The following is a 21,594-nucleotide window of genomic DNA, read 5'->3' as shown; positions in this document are numbered from 1 at the left end:
CACACCACACACACACATACACACACACCATCACCCACCTTGCAGCAAAACGAACGCTGTGCGAGGACGGTTCTCTGCCGGAGCCAGGGGGTGGTGACGTCCCCATTTCGTACATCGACACGTCCTTCCGCTTCTCTTCGTCCAGCTCGTCTGCAAAGAAAGACAACACCGTCCAAGTGATTTATGTTCATTTTTGTAATTAAGTTACTCTTTGGCGAATCATTCAAATTGCATCAACATGTTGAGAAATGAATTTGAGGTCGTCAGGCAGAGCCATCTCATCACACCAACCTTTCAGGTCATCAGTCAGACCCATCTCATCACACCAACCTTTCAGGCTGCCAGGCAGAGCCATCTCATCACACCAACCTTTCAGGTCATCAGGCAGAGCCATCTCATCAACACAACCTTTCAGGTTGCCAGGCAGAGCCATCTCATCACACCAACCTTTCGGGTCGTCAGACAGAGCCATCTCATCACACCAACCTTTCAGGTCGTTAGGCAGAGCCATCTCATCAAAGTCGTCATCGTCATCCAGCACCAGCTCCTCGTCCACCGACATTTTAGACGGCAGCGAGATCTGCGGAGTGTTGCTACGACGATCCTCTGCCGCTTGCCGCGACTCCCCCAGACGGTTCTTGTAGTGGCTGCGTAGAGACGCTCGACTGCGAGCAGACGCATCTCGCAAGTCCTCCTCTGTGTCGCCTTCCATCTTGAAAATGGCATCTGGAGTCTGATCGAGCCAACAGTCAAATCAAAACTCAGCTCATTTTCACATTTCAACTTCGTTACCTGAGGAAATATTTGTAGGCAATGCATGACCTATATTGACAACTTACAGTGTGCCGTTAATGTATACATAATAGACAGACACACACATTGTTTGTTTCTTGTTTTTCTTCTTGTTCTGTTGTTGTTTATTGAACGGTTTGTTCCCCGTTAAAGCATTCATTAAAGTTACCCAGGATGTTAGGCAACATATCCTACAACAGCGAAAAGATTCTAGGTACTGTAGTCCTTCCCATCAAAACTGAGTTCTGCTCACTATCTCACTCTGCCTTGAGGCTTTTACATGGGTTTACATTCTCCCTACTTGGACACATACTGAAAATCAACATGCTAATACTGTTTCATGGGCAGAATTACAGTATACATTTTTTATTAATTATTTGTGACCCTCCACCACGAAATGAGTCGTATGTCACCTCGCGCGGTTCTGCGCTAGGTTTAATATAAGTCCGGGGAGTGTCTGGTAACAGTGTGAGGGTCACCTAGCTTAGTCACAGGCTTATAACGCAAACAGTTTTTGCTCTTTTCTAAAACGGTTTTCACCACTGGATAGAGCATATAACAAACTCTTTAGGAAAATGTAAACATATGAAAATCACATGCAAAGGTGACATGCGACTCGATCATTCCGTGGTGGAGGGTCACATTTGTTCACAGACTGACGCTAATAAATCTGATGACAATTATAATCTTCAAGTGCATCATGTATTACTGGCTTTCAATGGTAAGTGGACTGACAACAAATTTGTCCACGAGTAAAAATTCTATTTCCATTTAATTTATATGCATGCAATTCTTGCATTCCTAACAGCACATTAAATGGGGTCACGATGACATCAAATTATTAAAAAAGACATTAGTTCCAAACAAAATGTATGATTAGGAAGAACAAAGTACCGGTAGTACAATTGTTTGAGACAAAGAAAGACAAATAGGCAGACAGAATACAAAATAAATTGGACGACAAGATATGGAATCAAAGGATAATTATACAGGGGGAAAAGCCACCACCAGTAATTAATTTTAAACAAAATCTTCATTGATGGGACGTTACGCAAGAACATGATTACTTGACACAATTAACATCCAGCTTAAAAGCAATTCGACATGTCAGCTGAACACGTTGATACCATTGGCTCACATACTGAATTGTTAGTCAGTCAAATTAAATCAGTCAATTGTCAGAAGCTGGTTTTAAAAATTATGATAGAAAAAGGAACAGGAATGATTCCATGACATATAGCTATATAGCTCAACAGATTGTGTTTGTGACGACTGCTACCTTAAGTCAGTCTTTCATAATATATACTGTTCAAAAAAAGAAACGCATAGCTTGTAATATTTGGTTAATTTAGTTATATGGCTACAAGGATATCCACCAAACTGCAGAAAATGTTTATCTGGTCGTCGACCTTTCGTCCATTGCCACAAGTGAGCTCTGCACGTGACGCATGCGTTATCAGTGGCTACAATGTCAAAATTGCTCATTTGGCATGACCACTCGTCATGCTTCAGTGTAATCTCGTGAAACTCGGGGAATATTGAGCTCTCACCATGTCTTCCAAAACCCATAAAAGCGGATTGTTCGCCACAAAGAAATCAGACGACAATTCAGCGACGAAAGATGGCCCGATTGAGCAGAGAAGACCGCCAAATTGCATTGGGTCGTTTACAAGCAGGCCAAAGTCAAAGTGCAATCGCCAGGCACTTCCACGTGTCCCAGAGCACCATCAGTAGACTGTGGGTCAGGTTTCAAGCCACTGGCTCCGTTGCTGACTTGCCGCGAGCGGGAAGACCAAGGGCGACAACTGCTGCTCACGACCGCTTCATACGGCTCCGCCACCTCCGGAATCGTTTCCTGTCGGCCTCATCTTCTGTCCAGGCTCTCCCCGGGCCACACCGATTATCGGACCAGACCGTGCGGAACCGCCTGCATGAAGCTGGTTTGAGAGCTCGCAGACCTCACAGAGGAGCTGTCCTCACCCGCCGCCATCGCCAGAACCGAGTGCAGTGGGGCAACCAGCACCTTCGCTGGACCGTCCGGAATCACTGGAGACACGTGTGGTTCAGCGACGAGTCCTACTTCCTGCTCCAGCGACATGATGGTCGGAGGAGGGTCTACCGGAGAGTAAACGAACGTTACGCGCCCAACTGTGTGGATGAGGCACCCGTTCATGGTGGTGGAGGCGTCATGGTGTGGGGGGCGATCAATACCGCTGGAAGGAGCACCCTGGTGCACGTCCAAGGGCGCATAACTGCCCAGCGATACGTGGAGGAAATTCTGCGCCCACACGCCCTTCCTCTTCTGGCCGACCAGGATGCCATATTCCAGCAGGACAACGCTCGCCCGCACACAGCACGACTCACCACCCAGTTCCTCACCGACCACCATGTCCAGGTGCTTCCCTGGCCATCCATGTCGCCAGACATGAACCCGATAGAACACCTCTGGGATGAATTGGACAGACGTGTGCGCAGGCGAGAAGAAGCGCCGGCAAATCACCGCGATCTATTGCAGGCACTTCAGGAGGAGTGGGACACCATCCCACAGCAAGATATCCGGCATCTGATCCAGTCCATGCCCAGAAGGTGCCGGGCAGTTGTTGCTGCTCAAGGCAGTCACACCCCCTACTGACTTGACAGCCTCGGCACCCAATCGTATTGATTGACTGATTGATTTGAAGATGCAAATGAACTGTGTGTGCATTCAACTGTGTCCATACCAAATTTCAAACAAATAATCTAAATATTGGATTTTCTGTTAATTTTTTCGAAAAATAAAACAAATTTGGCAAGTAGCAACTATGCGTTTCTTTTTTTGAACAGTATAGATCACATTCTTTGAAACATTGTTTTTCAAACATCCAACTGTCTCATTGCAAGAAGAACAAATTAATGTGACTTACTTCCCTTTGGAGTGATCAACTAGAAGGGTGGTGGTGAAAAGTGACATAGAATAATTGTTATTTAAAAATTCTATAATAATTAGCACTGTTGTAAGGAAACTGCCAGTGAGCAGACATATGCCTGAACAACATGACGTCACGCTCATAAGATAAGGCCTTGGTTATCACTGACGGAGTTAGTTATTTTTCTTATGAGCAAGACGATAAGACATTAAGATTCTAGTTATTGAACAATTAACATAAGGAATTATATTTTAGTTACAGAACAATTATAAAGACCACATATGGGAAACCTGTTGAACATCAAAACACATGGACAGCAAATTATGAAGAATACAAATGCACAAAACAGAACTTGAACACAAAATAGCAATGAGAAACCCAAAACCAAAGCACAGGGTCATGAGGCTTGACTTACAACACACGTACAGACCAGTTTACCCCCATAAGTGTTTTGGAGTAATGCTCAGCCCCAAAAATAGTAATCCTGGCACAAAAATAGTAATCATCCAGCATTCGTCGCCAATTACAACGTACATGACAACTGTGTCTGCGAAACGCAATCATGCACATATATCCATCATTCACAAACAAAACACATCAGTCAGTTTTTGTAGTCATCATAATTTCAAAGAAGATCACATCAAAAGCACATGCATCACTGATTCTTTTGCTCGTAGTAGGCCTTTTTCAGTGTGTCAAGCGCTTCTCTACTGTACTTGCGCTTGCCGAATGAGTGAGGGCGAGACTTCACCACTAGTAGAATAAGGCTCTCCAGCGTCTCGTCAGACAGACATGATCTCTGGTCAGTCTTGTGCTTTTTCACCCCATTTTGCCATTGAAAAAAACAATGCCAATCATGTGAATTGATAAAAAATAAAAATAAAAGGTTTTTTTTCTTTTTTAACATTTTTTTTATTTATGAAATTCGTAGTCTTGACACGGATCGCGGAATGGCGTATTTTTTGCAGAAAATCGTAATAAATTACGCCAAAATCGTAAGGGTAAACAGGTCTGCACGTACATTCAGCATGGAACACTATTATAACCCATAACCACAAAAACGAAAACAGGTTTATTAGAAAGGATTTACAGAACACAAACTAATAAAACAGAACAGAAATCACAACAAGCAAGGTTGAGCTTATAAGTTGACACCAGACACTGTGAGGAAATATCAAGAAACACAAAACCACACCAAAGGTTAGTTGTTACACCACACACAAATTCGGGAACATAAAGGAATTATAAAACAACATTGACAATATTGACTATTCAGAGAATTACAAACAAAGGTCATATCACCAGAATCCCAGCACCACGAGAAACACTACTATTCAGGGAATTACAAAGGTCAAATCACCAGAATCCCAACACCACGAGAAACACTACTATTCAGGGAATTACAAAGGTCAAATCACCAGAATCCCAACACCACGAGAAACGTTAGAGCAACACCATACACAAAATAGGACTTGAAGATAAAGCCAGCACCACATCAAACAAAAGCACACTGCACGCACGTTGCCAAGGAGCAGGCAAACACAATCCACGCTGGTGACAAAACATCACGTCTTCTTGTCGCTAACCTTGGACGGAGGCTGCGTAGATTTCGACGCTTGAGTGTTGTCCCCCGTCGACTGCGACTCGCTTCCATCCTCCACCTGCGTAGCTTCTTTCCCCGTTCCGTCTGTGACCTGCGTAATTCCCTGTCGCTCCTCGGTGACATTGGTGTGACCTTTCTCAAGGTTACTGATCTCCTCCTTCAACTCTCCGCTTCCTTCTCCCGCCTCCTCGTCTCCCTTGGCATAATCCGAGGCATTCAGGTCGGCGATCTCGGCCAGTGGCGTCTCTAGTTGATCGTGGGCCGGCATGGAACCGATGGTGGCCGCTGTGGGCGGGGGTTGGATGGAAGGCGAGACGGAAGTGTCCGGAGCGCTCCCGTCGATTGGCGGAAGATCTAGAAGCTCTTCTATGACCACGGTTTGTTTGGTGGCTTCTTCCGCCACGCCGTCTACGCTCTCCAGGTCGGAGGTTTGCTGAGGTTTGGGGAACATATAGAGAGTGTTGACATGCTCAGTCTGGTTTAGTTTTTTTTTCTTCTTCAGATAGGGTATCTAATTTTGACATGCTAAGTCTTGCTTAGTTGTGTTTTTTTACTTCAGATAGTGTATCTAAACCCAGAACAATGGTTGTGGGGAAAACCAATGTCTGTTCCTGAAAGAGACTGGATCAAGCTTTCATGAACATACTCGTACCTGCATGTGTAAACATTCTGATATGATGAGTATAATGTTTGGGTGTTTCAATATTTGCACGTAAACCCAGAACATTAAGTATATGACTGCAAATGAATCCCAACCAAATGAAGAAATCAACATGCAAAGTATTCTTCGGTTGTTTTTACTATTGTATATACATACCGGCCAAAAGAGTGGTTGCACAAGTGAATGAATTGAAAACGGCAGCTAGTGAAGAAATTAAAATGTATCTGAATATCTGCTAAGTTCCCAAAGAGACTGTGAGAAGCCTTCCACGTAAATGTTCAATTTGATCACATTTCTGTTAACCTTTCTCACTCAGCTGTAACTTCTTCTTCTTCTTCTTCTTCTTCGCTCATGGGCTTAGACTCCCACGTACACTCGTGTTTTTGCACAAGTGGAATTTTACGTGTATGACCGTTTTTACCCCGCCATTTAGGCAGCCATACGCCGTTTTCGGAGGAAGCATGCTGGATATTTTCGTGTTTCTATAACCCACCGAATTCTGACATGGATTACAGGATCTTTTCCGTGCGCACTAATTGGTCTTGTGCTTGCGTGTACACACGAAGGGGGATAAGCCACTAGCAGGTCTGCACATAAGTTGACCTGGGAGATCGGAAAAATCTCCACACTTAACCCACCAGGCGGCCGCGGCCGGGATTCGAACCCTCGACCTTCCGATTAAGAGCCTGACGTCTTACCACCCCGCCACAGCACCCATCAGCTGTAACTGAATCATGTGTTGTGAACATTGCCCTGACCACATTTCCATACATTAAGACTCAGCTTTTATTAAAGTGTTATTTAGAATAAATAAAGTTTAAATTTGTGTGAGTGCGCTCAGCTCGCTCGATCGTCCAGTCAGTCCCTTCTGCGGGATGGGTTACACCTTGGAGTAGTGTGTTCGGCGGATGGGTCGGGCTGCACGTGAGAGGGGTCCTGTATCGTGTGGCAGTTGTGTGTGTAGGGCCTATTGAGTAAAATATTCCTACGCCTGGATATGTGATTGTTAGCTTTTGTATTCAGTGTAGTCAGTCAGCTTTTGTACACCGGCGCAGCAGCAGCAAAGTTTTTTGCCAGCAAAGCTGACTTGGAAATTTTTACTCAGTTCTTTTTACTTCAAAATTTGTATACGCAGCAGTGCAAAATGACTGACAGAGACAGTTCCAAATTCAAGTTTGACAAGTGGGTCAAACAGCTCCCTTCTACGGTGGCAGAAATTTTGGTGGAGGCCGGTTTTGACACGCACATGCATCGCACTGGAAAATGCCACGAGGGCCAGTGTGACTGAACTCAAACTAAAGCCGGGCCACCATGTTGCTACTTTGGCTCTGATACGTGAACTTCAGGGCGACGATGGGCCACTGTCAAGAGAGCAGGCAGCGGCGCCATCACCGGCGACGACAGCGGCTACGGCAGCAACGTCCCTCGACGAGTTATTGCAGAGGTCAACGGCCGGCACGGGCGCTGCGACGCCGCTGGACGGAGGCCGTGTAGACCTGGATCCTACAGTTTTTCTGAACACACAGCCACGTTCAGGTGAGGCCCTCAAAATAACAGACTTCATCACATTCCGGGAGGCGGAACAGCAGGAGATCGAGCTTAGAGAGGGCGTATTCATTCGACTGAGCGCCAATCAAAAAACCAAGCTAGACAATGTTTCGCCTGCCCAGTTTCTAAGTGCCAACGCAAGAATTATGGCGAAACTTATCGAGACCGGCCGGCTGTCGGGTCGGTGCATCGTTGACTACCTCGCATACACTGGAAAACTCGGCGAAATTGCCAGTCGCTACACCTGGTCTTCAGTGCTGGCCTACGATCACCAGTACAGGGTCAGCCAAGCAGCGTACGGGTTCAGGTGGGGCAGTGACTCTCAACACTTGGCGATGGTAGCACTGAGGGAGCGACAACCTACAAACCACCAGCAACACGCCGACCGTCGCCAACAGTCACGCCCCACCCGACCATCACAACGCATAGTAGGCCCCAGCGGCAAGGAGGTGTGTATGCAGTGGAACCGCGGGCACTGCTCGTTTGCCCAGCGGTGCCAATACGAGCACTGCTGCTCCGTCTGTCTGCAACCAGTGCATCGAGCGACATCACACCCATCAGCGGCAGCAGCAATGACCAGCAACGTCGACAACAGCAACAAAAGCTAGGGACACGCGCAGCCAGCTTCAGACAATAAGGTGGGCCACAAACTTGACAGTCCCTTGCTCCTCAGAATCCTATCACATGTCAGTGGCTAGGCAACAGTGAAAAGGTCACTAGCATTGCTAATCATGTAGATGTGTGGACAGATGAACTAAAAAATGACCCTGACAGGGAGTTTCTTTTGAAAGGCATTAGTGAAGGTTTTAGAATAATAGACCAAGGTGCTAGTGTTGTACATGCTGAAAGCAACAATCATAGATCAGCTCTGGAACTTAGTGATGCTGTAGAGAAAGAACTATGTGCTCAAATAAACAGTTAATGTCCACAGACCCTGATCAACAACTAAATCTCAGATACACCGCTCATACTGAACACTGTGAATATAGAGTTAATATGTGACCCTCCACCACGAAATGAGTCGCATATCACCTCGCGCGGTTCTGCGCTAGGCTCAATATAAGTCCGGGGAGTGTCTTGTAACAGTGTGAGGGTCACCTTAGTCACAGGCTTATAACTCAAACAGTTTTCGCTCTTTTCTAAAACGGGTTTTACCACTGGATAGAGCATAACAAACTCTTTAGGAAAATGTAAAAATATGAAAATCATGCAAACGTGACATGCGACTCATTTCGTGGTGGAGGGTCACATATGATCACAGTGACTCTCAAAGCCATTTTGCTGGGAAATATAACATTGACATTAAAACAATTTTTCTTTCAAAAGTTTTAAATACACACAATTAAGTTTGAAGTTGCAAATTCAGGTTAATTTGTTTGTAAGTTGAATCAACTCTGTTTTTTCGTTTTTTCGTAGAGTGAGCTGTGTCAATTCAAACAAGTGCTAGCTAGTACACCAGGTACCTGGGGACAAGACTGTACTGCAAACATTCCACACCTTTCTTTGCTTTCAACAGGTGATTTTAGAGATGGCTGAAAATTCAACACAAAGTGATCATAACGCTTGCAGACGTAGTGTCAAGAAAAATGTTCACTTCAGCGTGTACACAAATCTTTCAACATGTTATTTCAAAGATGGATGGAAATTCAACAAACAAAGGTGTGTAGTTTTAGTAGCAGCCAATTGTTCAACTCAGTGTACAAAATCCCACTCGATGAAAACAAACACCAATACACCAACCAAGTGCGCTGTGCAAATTAGCCTTGTTCACACAACTCTTCAGTGCATATAGGATCCCACTCGATGAAGACAAACACCAATGCCAATCAAGTGCCATGCGCCAATCCACACAACTCTTCAGTACCGAGGGCAGCAGGTCAGCAGCAGTGGTGTTCCTTGACGCTCCCTCGGGATGGCCTTTGCGTGGGGGACGATGTGGGAGTCAGCGTGTCGGTGTCCAGACGACCAAAGTTGCGGAAAATGCTGTCGGGGCGAACACCGAGCTTCAAGGCCTCGTGGGATAGCTGCGACGCCAGGGTGAAGACCGTCATGGTTCTCAGCATCTCCTCGCTCGTCAAGCCGCGACTGCATGGTCCCGTCTGCCTCCCCCTGCTGTACTCCCGCTTCTCTCCCTTCACAAGCTACTTGTCTCCCCTGCTGTACTCCCGCTTCTCTCCCTTCACCAGCCACTTGTCCCCCCTGCTGTACTCCCGCTTCTCTCCCTTCACCAGCCACTTGTCCCCCCTACTGTACTACCACTTCGCTCCCTTCACCAGCCACTTGTCCCCCCTGCTGTACTCCCCCGCTTCTCTCCCTTCACCAGCCAGTTGTCCCCCCTGATCTTGGACATGGCGGAGCTCTGAGTCCAGCGTCAGCTGTTGTCGCGGTAACAGGTTCTCCTCCATCAGCATCTTCCGCATGCTGTCCAGCGCCGACTCCTGCGCCAAGGGCAAGGTCGTTTCCATGACAACGGGGAGGTCAGAGGCCATGCCCTCCGCTGTGCGCGATCATCTCAGCCTGGACATTCTCGGCAACAGGGCGGATTCCTGCGGGGACGGGGCGGGAGCCAGGCCTTCACGGGGAACGAAGGAGACCTGTCGCGTTGGGCTTCGGACCGGTGAAGGTCAGCCGCTTTGTAAAATCCCCGTACTTCCGTCTGGTCTGAGACCTCCGCTAGCAGCTCGACTGACCGGGGCCGCGCTCGTATGGGATGCTCGCACCTCCACCGCCATCAATCCTTTCTCAGCGCCCTCCGCTGCGGTCATGGGGTCAGTCACCACAAGTTGACCTTCAGGGGTCAGGAAGGTTGTCGCCCTCAGACTTATGTAACTGGGATCGGCCAGGTTTGCAAACGGAGTTATCAGTCCTTGAACGATGTCGAAGAGCCCCACCTGGCCCCCTTTGCCGTAAATGACGGGAACAGTCATGCCCTCCAGGATGGAATCCATGGCGGCAAGCCGCAAGAGTTGGCTCCCCTTGACCACAGGCACGGCGGTGAAGTCGGTGAATCTTGCTGCTGCTGTTTTGGCTCGCTGAAGCTAGACATAGTTTTGGTATGGCAGAGCATGATGGGAAATATTCTCAGCTGAGATTTGCTGAAAGGCTCATTAGGTTTGGGAAAGGAATCAAAAGTTTGGTCTTTCTAAAAATTAAAAATTGAAACAAGAAATGATATTTTGAATCAAAACTCTCTCTCTCATGGACACAAACACGCGCATACACACACACACACAAGCTTTCCTCCCTATAACCCCCCCCCCCCCCCAACATGAACTCTCACCCCTCCCCCATACACACCCCCCCCCCCCCCCCCCACCCTCTCGCCACACACTCTCACACAACAAGGGAAATAAGCCCTCTTCCAACCTGAGCTTCATGGACACTGGTCGTCTGCCCCTTGTTGGCGGTGGTTGTCAGGGCGTCGACACCAGGGGGCGCTGACTTGGTTCCTACCAGACGCTCTCTCAGCTCCTGCGCCTGTCACAACAAAAGGTCAACGTCAATAAATGGTTTGAACAGTGTTTACACATTAAGTCAGCTATAGCAGGAACAGGTTCGGGTTAACGCGGCTAGCTGCGACCTGGTCGCGGCTAGCTGTAACCTGCTTGGGTCAAATAAGACATCGCGGCTTGCCACGACTAGATCACAGCTAGCTGCGACTAGATCACGACAAGCCGCAGCATGATCCCAGGAACATCGCGCCTAGCTGTGACCTGGTCGCAGCAAGCTCACACAGTAAGGGGTCCAGGACATCGCGGCTAGCCGCAACTAGGTCGCGGCAAGCTCGCAGGGAACATCGCAGCTATAGGGGCGACCCCATTACATCAAGCTCGCGGGTGGGATCTCCATATTAGAATATATAACTACATCGCAGCTAGCTGTGACTTAGTCGCAGCAAACCTAATTTGCATGGTAAATTACAGCCTCGCAGCAACCTCGCTGCGATCTCGCTGCAACCTCGCTGCGAGGCTCGCCACAGGGCCTTTTTTTCTGTAAGGGGGCTCTGGCTTATATTAAAAAACAAAACTCAATCGCCCTTCCTTTGTGTTCCATGCTTCGGTAATTTGGACGAACTTTAGGATAATTCTTGCGGCATAGTGCAGCCCACAGCTGCACAGTGCAAATTCCCCATTTTCAAGGCGAAGCATATGCTCTAAGACGCAACCTCTCACAGAGCTCTCAAAACATGCCCGCGAGATAATGTGGATTTATAGCGTGATTTCGTGGCTGGCGCCAGATAGGGCAAGTTGCCTTTTGGTATCATGTTGCCTATTGCTTTTAATGCTTGTACGTTATTTCTTACGAGAAAACTTTTTATGTAAAATGTTAAATTTTAATGTCTAATGTAAAGCGCCATGAGACTGCCATTCGGCGGTGAACAGCGCTATAAAAGAATGTTTTATGATTATTATTATTATTATTACCTTAGCGTCGTCTGTCTGCTGCATCAGCTTCTGCAGCTCGTCTGAGTGCTGGGTGGTGCGGCTCTCACGGGGCGTGGCCTGTGCGGAGGCACCGGCAGCAGGACTTGGCGTCTTGGTGATGGGCGTCAGGTTGCCGGGGGTGAGGGGGGCGGATCCTGAGTGTCCGCTAAGGATGGCTGAACGACGAACCTCCTCCTCCTCCTCCTGAAGAGAAAAAATATTTGCCCTTTTTTGGTTGATTTCGCTTTTTTCTCTGTACTAATCTTGGAATGATTAACTTATCATCAGCAGTGGAAGGGAGACAACCACATATTGTCTGCAGTTTTGATATGCAGTCTGAAGTTATTACAAGTTATGCTATGAAGCTCTGATCCACAGGTTTGTACACACACACACACACACACACACACACACACACACACACACACACACACGCACGCACACACACACACACACACGCGCACACACACACACACACACACACACACACACACACACACACATACTTGAGTCTCTCCTGCTCAGTGATGAAGTCCTCTAGCTGAGTCATGGCCTGGTCGGCCTCTTTCTCAGCGTCTCACACACACACACATTCACACACAGACACACACAAACATACCAGTTTCTCCTGCTCAGTGATGAAGTCCTCTAGCTGAGTCATGGCCTGGTCGGCCTCTTTCTCGGCGTCTCACACACACACACATTCACACACACACATACCAGTTTCTCCTGCTCAGTGATGAAGTCCTCTAGCTGAGTCATAGCCTGGTCGGCCTCTTTCTCGGCGTCTCACACACACACACATTCACACACAGACACACACAAACATACCAGTTTCTCCTGCTCAGTGATGAAGTCCTCTAGCTGAGTCATGGCCTGGTCGGCCTCTTTCTCAGCGTCTCCCTGCAGTGACTGAGCCTGCTCCACTTGGTCTATCAGCACCCTGCGCTCCTGTACGTAACACACAGGGCAACATTCTACATACTGTTGTGTGTATAGCCTTGCATTAATTCAATCAATCAATCAATCAATCAATCAATCAATCAATCAATCAATCAATATGAGGCTTATATCGAGCGTATTCCGTGGGTACAGTTCTAAGCGCAGGCATTTATTTTTTATTTTTTATTTTATATCGCGCACATATTCCAGGCGCAGGGATTTATTTATGCCGTGTAAGATGGAATATTTACACAATACATCACGCATTCACATCGGCCAGCAGATCGCAGCCATTTCGGCGCATATCCTTTTCACGGCCTATTATTCCAAGTCACACGGGTATTTTGGTGGACATTTTTATCTTTGCCTATACAATTTTGCCAGGAAAGACCCTTATGTCAATCGTGGGATCTTTAACGTGCACACCCCAATGTAGTGTACACAAAGGGACCTCGGTTTTTCGTCTCATCCGAAAGACTAGCACTAGAACCCACCACCAAGGTTAGGAAAGGGGGGAGAAAATTGCTAACGCCCTGACCCAGGGTCGAACTCGCAACATCTCGCTTCCGAGCGCAAGTGCGTTACCATTCGGCCACCCAGTCCTTAATTGGGCGAAGTTGACTACGCGAAGGATGCTTTGCAAAGCTGGCCGCACGCCTCGAAAGTGTGTTGATTGTAATCCAGATAGCACTGCCAACTAGGTTAAGTTCATTTAGTCTTGTGAGATTTAATTTATCCTCATGAAAATGTCGGCTGCTTTCTCACTGGGGGAAGCAAGCTGCCGTACACGGTACAGTATGGGAGCCGTTATCCATTTTTCTTTACTGCATGCGTGTGTTCATTTTTTCACGCCCTAATACGTTTGCGTACAATTTTTTGCTTAGCATAGTAATTGCTCTTAAAATTAGCATGCTACGCTGAGGTGTAGCAGCTGGCAGCTCTGGACAAGTGAACATATGTGACCCTCCACCACGGAATGAGTCGCATATGTCACCTTTGCATGATTTTTACATTTTTACATTTTCTTTAAGATTTTGTTATGCTCTATCAAGTGGAAAAAAAGTTTTAGAAAAGAGCGAAAACTGTTCGAGTTATAAGCCTGTGACTACGGTGTCCCTCACACTGAAACCTTACAACCCCCGGACGTATATTAGGCCTAGCGCAGAACTGCGCGAGGTGACATCCGACTCATTCCGTGGTGGAGGGTCACATGTGTGAATTACTTCCCTTTGTACAACAATGCGAGTGTTAAGCTTTACAGATGATGCAAGAAGTGTACTGACCGTTTCCAACTTGGTCTTGTGTTCTGTCTTTGTGAATTATACTTCCCTTTGTACGACAATGCGAGTGTTAAGCTTTACGGATGATGCAAGAAGTGTACTGGCCGTTTCCAACATGGTCTTGTGTTCTGTCTATGTGAATTACTTCCCTTTGTATGACAATGAGGGTGTGGATCTTTACGGATGATGCAGGAAGCATACTGACCGTTTCCCACTTGGTCTTATGTTCCACAAACTGAGCCTTGAGCAGCTGAACTTTGCGCTGTGTTTTGGCCACCGTTAGCTGTCGCTGCTCCTCTGCCTCTTGCAGCTTCACGCGACACTGAAATGGAAAACAGTCGGCATCATTAGACACATGACTTTCTGCCCGTTATGTCCTGAGTCTTGGCTGCATCCTCTGCCTCTTGCAGCTTCACGCGACACTGAAATGGAAAACAGTCCGCATCATTAGACACATGACTTTCTGCCCGTTATGCCTTGGCTGCATCCTCTGCCTCCTGCAGTTTCAAGCGACACTGAAATGCAAAACAGTCGGCATCACTGGAACAAAAGCCTTGCAAAGCGCATCAATGCGAGGAGACGATATAATCTTATGAGAAACATAAATGTGAACAATATCATTACAAACATTATGCATAAAAAATTATAAACATCTTTATTTCGACATGAAACATTAGTACTGTTCCTTAAATGTATCCCTTGCAGAGGGGGCGAGAGCAGACAGGAATGACTCTATGCCCGCTCTGCCCGCTATGCCCTGTGCCTGTGGCATGCAGGACAACTTCAGCGTTCATAGGATCAAACTCCCACTTTTTTACGTGTATGTCCGTTTTTTACCCAGCCATATAAGGCAGCCATTCACAGCTTTCAGGGGAAGCATATATACCCGGCAACCCTTCAGCTTCTGCTCGCATTTCAATATTTCAAAAAGTAACTCGCGTAAAAATCTGGTACGAGACAGCAAGCCATGTAGTATTCTCAGAGGCCCGAGGGCCGATATCAACAGTCAGAGCAACGAACGCCAAGAAGAAGAACAGTCAAAGGAATACATAGGATGTACTCACGATGCGTCTGTACTGCGAAAATCTTCCCTGTAGCTGATCCTTGGCCACAGTGGACTGAACAACAACAAAATACACAAATGTTTTGATTTTGTTCAAATCCAATGACCCCACCGCCTTCTCTTCCAGAGTACCATCTCCGGTAAGGCGTAACTTGTACATTTTTATTCAAAGTGATGTTTTGTAACAATCTACCATATGCTCTGAGAAGCGCTCAATATATATGCTTACAGGTCTTATATGCTTCTGATCTATGTGGGCAAAACTAAAGCAAAATTATAAAATCTGTCTCTCTCGCTCCCTCGCCACCCCCCTTCGTCTCTCACTCCATCTCCCTACTGCCCTCCTCATCCCTTTTTCACTCATGTCACAACCCCTGTAAAATAAAATATTATTTGATTTGATTTTATCCCTCCATCTCTGTCTTCTTTCTCTGCAATATGACACATGCATGATTGTTCAACATCTATCCTAGCTAGCTCTTTCCCAATTCTTTTTCTCTGTTTCCCCCCCCCCCCCCCCCCCCTCCCCCCCCCCCCCCCCCCCAATCAACCTCTCTTTGCTTGCATTTACAATTATTCTCAGACCTGGGAACCCCAGGTCACTGCCTTTCACTTGGAGTACATGTATTCTAAAACAAACTAGGTGTATTTTCAAAAATATGAGCAATACTCCACTCAGCATTTGACCATCCATGATTTAAACACGCTGCAGACACGCCTGCCGCACCTTTCACATTAAACACTGGGGCGGGGATATAGCTCAGTTGGTAGCGCGCTGGATTTGTATTCAGTTGGCCGCTGTCAGCGTGAGTTCGATCCCAGGTTCGGCGGAAATTTATTTCAGAGTCAACTTTGTGTGCAGACTCTCTTCGGTGTCCAAACTCCCCCCCGTGTACACTACATTGGGTGTGCACGTTAAAGATCCCACGATTGACAAAAGGGTCTTTCCTGGCAAAATTGCTTAGGCACAGTTAATAATTGTCTACCTATACCCGTGTGACTTGGAATAATAGGCCGTGAAAGGTAAATATGCGCCGAAATGGCTGCAATTACTGGCCGTATAAAATGTCATCTCACACGGCATCACTGCAGAGCGCCTAGAACTGTACCCACGGAATATGCGCGATATAAGCGTCATTGATTGGATTGGATTAAACAAAAATGCTTCTTGCAATTGTTTATACTGACAAACACTATCATCATGTGTCAACACACTGGGTCACTTCGGGTTTCGTTTGTGAAGAAAAGCAGTCTAGGACTCGTACTGTTTCTCGTCGTATTTTTTTCCCGACTGACCGTACTGAGTGTATTCTTCACAATCATGCGTACAAAATACGGAGAAATCATCTGTATTCTCTGTACCTGTTAAAAGTACAGGTTGGAAGATTAGGGTAACCCTAAAACCTTCATTCATTCGTAATAAAGTTCTGAGTAATCTCTCCCTCCCCTCTCTCACCCGGGCCTGTTCATCATGGAGCTCTCTCTCTCTGTCTGTCTGTCTGTCTCTCTCTCACTCTCTCCCTCTGTCTGTCTCTCCCTCTGTCTGTCTCTCACTCTGTCTGTCTCTCACTCTGTCTGTCTCTCACTCTGTCTGTCTCTCACTCTGTCTGTCTCTCTCCCTTTCTGTCTGTCTGTCTGTCTGTCTCTCTCCCTCTGTCTGTCTGTCTCTCTCTCCCTGTGTCTGTCTGTCTGTCTCTCTCTCTCCCTCTGTCTGTCTGTCTCTCTCTCCCTGTGTCTGTCTGTCTCTCTATCTGTCTCTCTCTTTCTCTCTCTCGCTCTGTCTCTCTCTCTGTCTGTCTGTCTCTCTCTCTCTCTCCCTCTGTCTGTCTGTCTCTGTCTCTCTCCCTCTCTCTCTTTTTTTATCACTCCCTCTGTCTGTATGTCTGTCTGTCTCTTTCTCTCTCTGTCTGTCTGTCTCTTTCTCTCTCTGTCTCTGTCTGTCTCTCTCTCACCCAGGACTGTTCGTCATCGAGGTCAAAAGAGTCTTCATAGCCGTCAAACTCCTCCACCGGGGCGAGGGTAGATCTGGAACGTCGGCTCTGTCGTGTGCCGGGAGTCTTCAGCTTGTTCTCTTCCACAAGCGCTGAGGCTGGGTCACCGCCCTCGTCCTGTATCGCAACCTCCGCAAACTCCTTGCCTGTGTGTCATCAATGTGTCAGATCTTTTATTGGCTTTGTTTTCTTCCTTCTCCTTTTTATCTTAACCAAGACTACGTTCTTTTTATTCTCTTCATTTTTACCCGACCGACCCTATTTTTTCATTTTTCAAACAAACAAAAACTTTTGGCACATTAAGGAAAGTAACCTCCTTTAAAATCGACTAAATTTTTTAAAAAGAATAAAAAATAAAAAATAAAAGCTGATCGACCTACCTGTTATATAAATGTTCTATAATTAAATAGTCCAATTAATGCATTGCGGAAATACAGCAAAATCAGTGAGAATTGAGGCTAACCTAAGAGTTTTCTGTTATCTTTTTGGGTCAAGTTACCCTAAACCAACATATATTTTTGTTTGGCCTTATAGGGTGGTAGTGAAATAGGGAGGTTTCACAGCACTGGGAATCAAAATTGCTTAACATGGTGATTACAATTTACATAACCGTCATGTATCATTTATATACATGTATATATTTATTTTTTATTTTTTCCTTTCTTAAATCCTTGACACGTTGGGTTTCAATTTAGCTTTTATGTTCCCTTCGGGTGACGTTCCTAATTTTGTTCAGTAAAATTGGTTTAATTTAAATGTGTAATGTTCAACTTGTGGGGTCCTGATTTGGCCTATATGGTCCGCTGGACCCAAAAAGCAACAACCAACCAACCAACCTTTTTTTCACAAGAAAACCAGTGTAAATAATGCATCACGCTAACATAAAAACCTTCATCACTTCTGTTAGATTACTTTATGCCATTGATGAAGAAAAACATACACTTTACATACAGCATACAATTTTAGTAGCAGAAAGAAGACACAGAGGCAGAACAGAAGAGGCAGGCAACAGCTGGACAGAAGCAGAAAGAAGACACAGAGGCAGAACAGAAGAGGCAGCCAACAGCTGGACAGAAGCAGAAAGAAGACACAGAAGCAGAACAGAAGAGGCAGCCAACAGCTGGACAGAAGCAGAAAGACACAGAGGCAGAACAGAAGAGGCAGGCAACAGCTGGACAGAAGCAGAAAGAAGACACAGAGGCAGAACAGAAGAGGCAGGCAACAGCTGGACAGAAGCAGAAAGACACAGAGGCAGAACAGAAGAGGCAGGCAACAGCTGGACAGAAGCAGAAAGAAGACACAGAGGCAGAACAGAAGAGGCAGGCAACAGCTGGACAGAAGCAGAAAGACACAGAGGCAGAACAGAAGAGGCAGGCAACAGCTGGACAGAAGCAGAAAGAAGACACAGAGGCAGAACAGAAGAGGCAGGCAACAGCTGGACAGAAGCAGAAAGACACAGAGGCAGAACAGAAGAGGCAGGCAACAGCTGGACAGAAGCAGAAAGACACAGAGGCAGAACAGAAGAGGCAGGCAACAGCTGGACAGAAGCAGAAAGACACAGAGGCAGAACAGAAGAGGCAGGCAACAGTTGGACAGAAGCAGAAAGAAGACACAGAGGCAGAACAGAAGAGGCAGGCAACAGCTGGACAGAAGCAGAAAGAAGACACAGAGGCAGAACAGAAGAGGCAGGCAACAGCTGGACAGAAGCAGAAAGAAGACACAGAGGCAGAACAGAAGAGGATGGCAACAGCTGGACAGAAGCAGAAAGAAGACACAGAGGCAGAACAGAAGAGGCAGGCAACAGCTGGACAGAAGCAGAAAGACACAGAGGCAGAACAGAAGAGGCAGGCAACAGCTGGACAGAAGTGGAAAAAACAGCCCAGAGCAGAGACTGCATGGGGAAACGTCCTCAATGGCCTATCTGGGGGCAAAGGGCCAAAGTAAGTGCAGGTACAATAGCAAAACCAACAAGCGTTATAATGTACAATTGTCAAAGCCGGCACTAGATTTGAAGCCCTTCACACTGGAACACAAAATAGATACATCTTCACAAAAAAAAACCTGTTTATCATATTTAATTGATATTTGATTACAATGATTATTTTATCTCAAATGTCTCACACAATTATAATGTGTGTGCAACCTGGGTTACATATTGCCCCGATTACCTGCCCTTGGCTCGACCTCCACCTCAAGGTCATCAGATATTGACTGATCCATTTCAAAGTCATTTGACTCTATACCTACAGCATTTTTAAAAATGGAAGTCAATAAACACACAAGGACTAAAATCAATTAAACCAGAGGAACAAACAACAGTGATACAAGGAAGGGAAATGCAAACGACTGAAGCTGTTGTGATGTCATGACTGGAAGACAAACACACATAACAAACAAGTAACAAACACTCAGAAGCTTGAAACGTCAAAGCACTGAGAAAAAAAAAAAAAAAAAAAAAAAAAAGTTGGCAAAAATAAATCAAAATGGAAGTGGATCAATATATGAATAGAATCTAGACAGAACAAGAAATTCCTCCGAGGAGGTAGGAAAAACACCCCCGTTGGTCAAAGGGAAATAACCATTCTCACTGCCACCAACTGAGAAGGTTATTTCCCTTGGACCATTAATATGTGCCTCTATAACTCCTTGTAGAATCTTAATCCACCAATAACTCCCTAACCGTGCGTTTGACTGGTCCCAATTTTTGTAAGGACCGTCTCAGGAATGTATAGAACCTGTTCACCAAGTTTGGTGACGATCGGTCCGTTCATTCTTGAGATCTATATGCGAACACAAACAAACAAACACATCGAGCGAAACCTATACACACCCCTATACCGGGGGTGTAAAAAGTTCATGCTCCAACAAATGATCTCTACAATTCTATCCCAATCATATCTGTCTTCGTTTGTATCCTCGCTACCTTTATTCTTATTTTTTTAAAAATTGTTTATCCTTTCTGCTTTCATTGTCCCAAAGACACAGTGATATTAGTTAAAGCAGACCCCAAGTTCACGCTTCAGTGTGCATTATAAGGGAAAGGGGGGAGAGAGAGAGAGAGAGAGAGAGAGAGAGAGAGAGAGAGAGAGAGAGAGAGAGAGAGAGAGAGAGAGAGAGAGAGAGAGAGAGAGAGAGAGAGAGAGAGAGAGAGAGAGAGAGAGAGAAGGTATTATTCCCCCCTCTGCTTCTTTACCTCTGTAAACTTGTAGGGGTAGTTATTTTTCGATAATGACCCAGCAACCAAACAAATAACGACCCAGCAACAGCCTGAATCCTCGATAGTGCAATGGGTTGAGAGGTTGTTCTGTTTCGGTACTACTTTTTGCGACTGAAAAGTTCCGAACGCTCTAATGTACGAAGTATACATCTCTGGAGCAAACAATACAAACATACCGCATTTAAATTAACAACTACAGGCCTGAACACATGAATCTCCATATAAAATCCATGAGTTCGGTTGTTTTCTGAATCTAGATCAGACGTTCATCACAAGCAATTTCCCAAGGCAAGTAACTCATACTTTGTCTAGCGACAAGAGTAGTTCCCCTTCTTTTCACTCAGTTTCTTCGACAACAGACTGCAATCCGACGGTCAGTTTTCAACAAACAGATCACACGCAACCAAATGCACACATCTCATCAATTTAAACAACATAAAGCGGTTTCATACACTATTTTCCCCAGAAAACTTAACTTCATACAGTTTTTAACGTTGGAACACGGGTGCAAAAGTTCGTCTGCTAGTCCCATTTGACGAAAGAACATTATCCTAACCGATACCAAAACATATACAGAACACACAATATCTGCCTTTGCCGCCACAGCAGAATAACAGCATATCTGTGTACTTGATTTTAGTCCAAAATAGGAAAACTGACAAGAAGTGTTAACAGAATGGAATGATTTGCACGGAACTATACAACCGCGCATTAATCGATCGCCTGCGCAGGTTGACTGGTTGAGTGAATAGGATTCGATCAAACTTTCGCAAAAAACCTCCTCTTTTCTTTGAATAACTGAAGAAAGGAGGAATAAAGAGGTTACACACCTCGTCTCAGTGATTATCAAAAATAATGGTCTCAGTTCGCGGTCATGAAAAAGCTCGCTAAAGCTCGCATTTTTCATGATCCGCTAACTTCGACCATTATTTTTGATAATCACTGAGACTCGGCATGTAACCTCTACTTACACACCGCTACGACCAAAGAGAAGTGAAAAATAAACTCCTGTTGTGCAGCGGGATAAAGTATTCCCTCATACCTCGGAGATATATCTTCACTCGCTCGCAGCGACGTCACGTGACATTTTAGATGGTGGAACAAAATGCTGTCGCTTATCGGCACTGGGTGCAGTGCCTTTGTAGTGCACTTGCACTACAACGGCAC

General features: G+C 45.9%; 1 protein-coding gene across 1 annotated transcript in view; it reads right to left on the bottom strand.

Moving 5' to 3' along the window:
• The window catches only part of LOC138951071 (myosin-4-like), a gene marked incomplete in the record, with an annotated part of 118,350 nt that overhangs the window by 21,043 nt on the left and 75,713 nt on the right, over window positions 1-21,594 (bottom strand). The window contains 9 exon segments of the mRNA XM_070322737.1: window positions 39-150; window positions 487-733; window positions 10,877-10,987; window positions 11,935-12,138; window positions 12,766-12,885; window positions 14,362-14,478; window positions 15,221-15,274; window positions 17,172-17,356; window positions 19,379-19,453. Coding sequence (XP_070178838.1) covers window positions 39-150; window positions 487-733; window positions 10,877-10,987; window positions 11,935-12,138; window positions 12,766-12,885; window positions 14,362-14,478; window positions 15,221-15,274; window positions 17,172-17,356; window positions 19,379-19,453 — 1,225 coding nt within the window.

Source organism: Littorina saxatilis, linkage group LG16 (genome assembly GCF_037325665.1).
Source record: "Littorina saxatilis isolate snail1 linkage group LG16, US_GU_Lsax_2.0, whole genome shotgun sequence".
Taxonomy (NCBI): domain Eukaryota; kingdom Metazoa; phylum Mollusca; class Gastropoda; order Littorinimorpha; family Littorinidae; genus Littorina; species Littorina saxatilis.
This window is presented reverse-complemented; position numbering and strand designations above follow the sequence as displayed.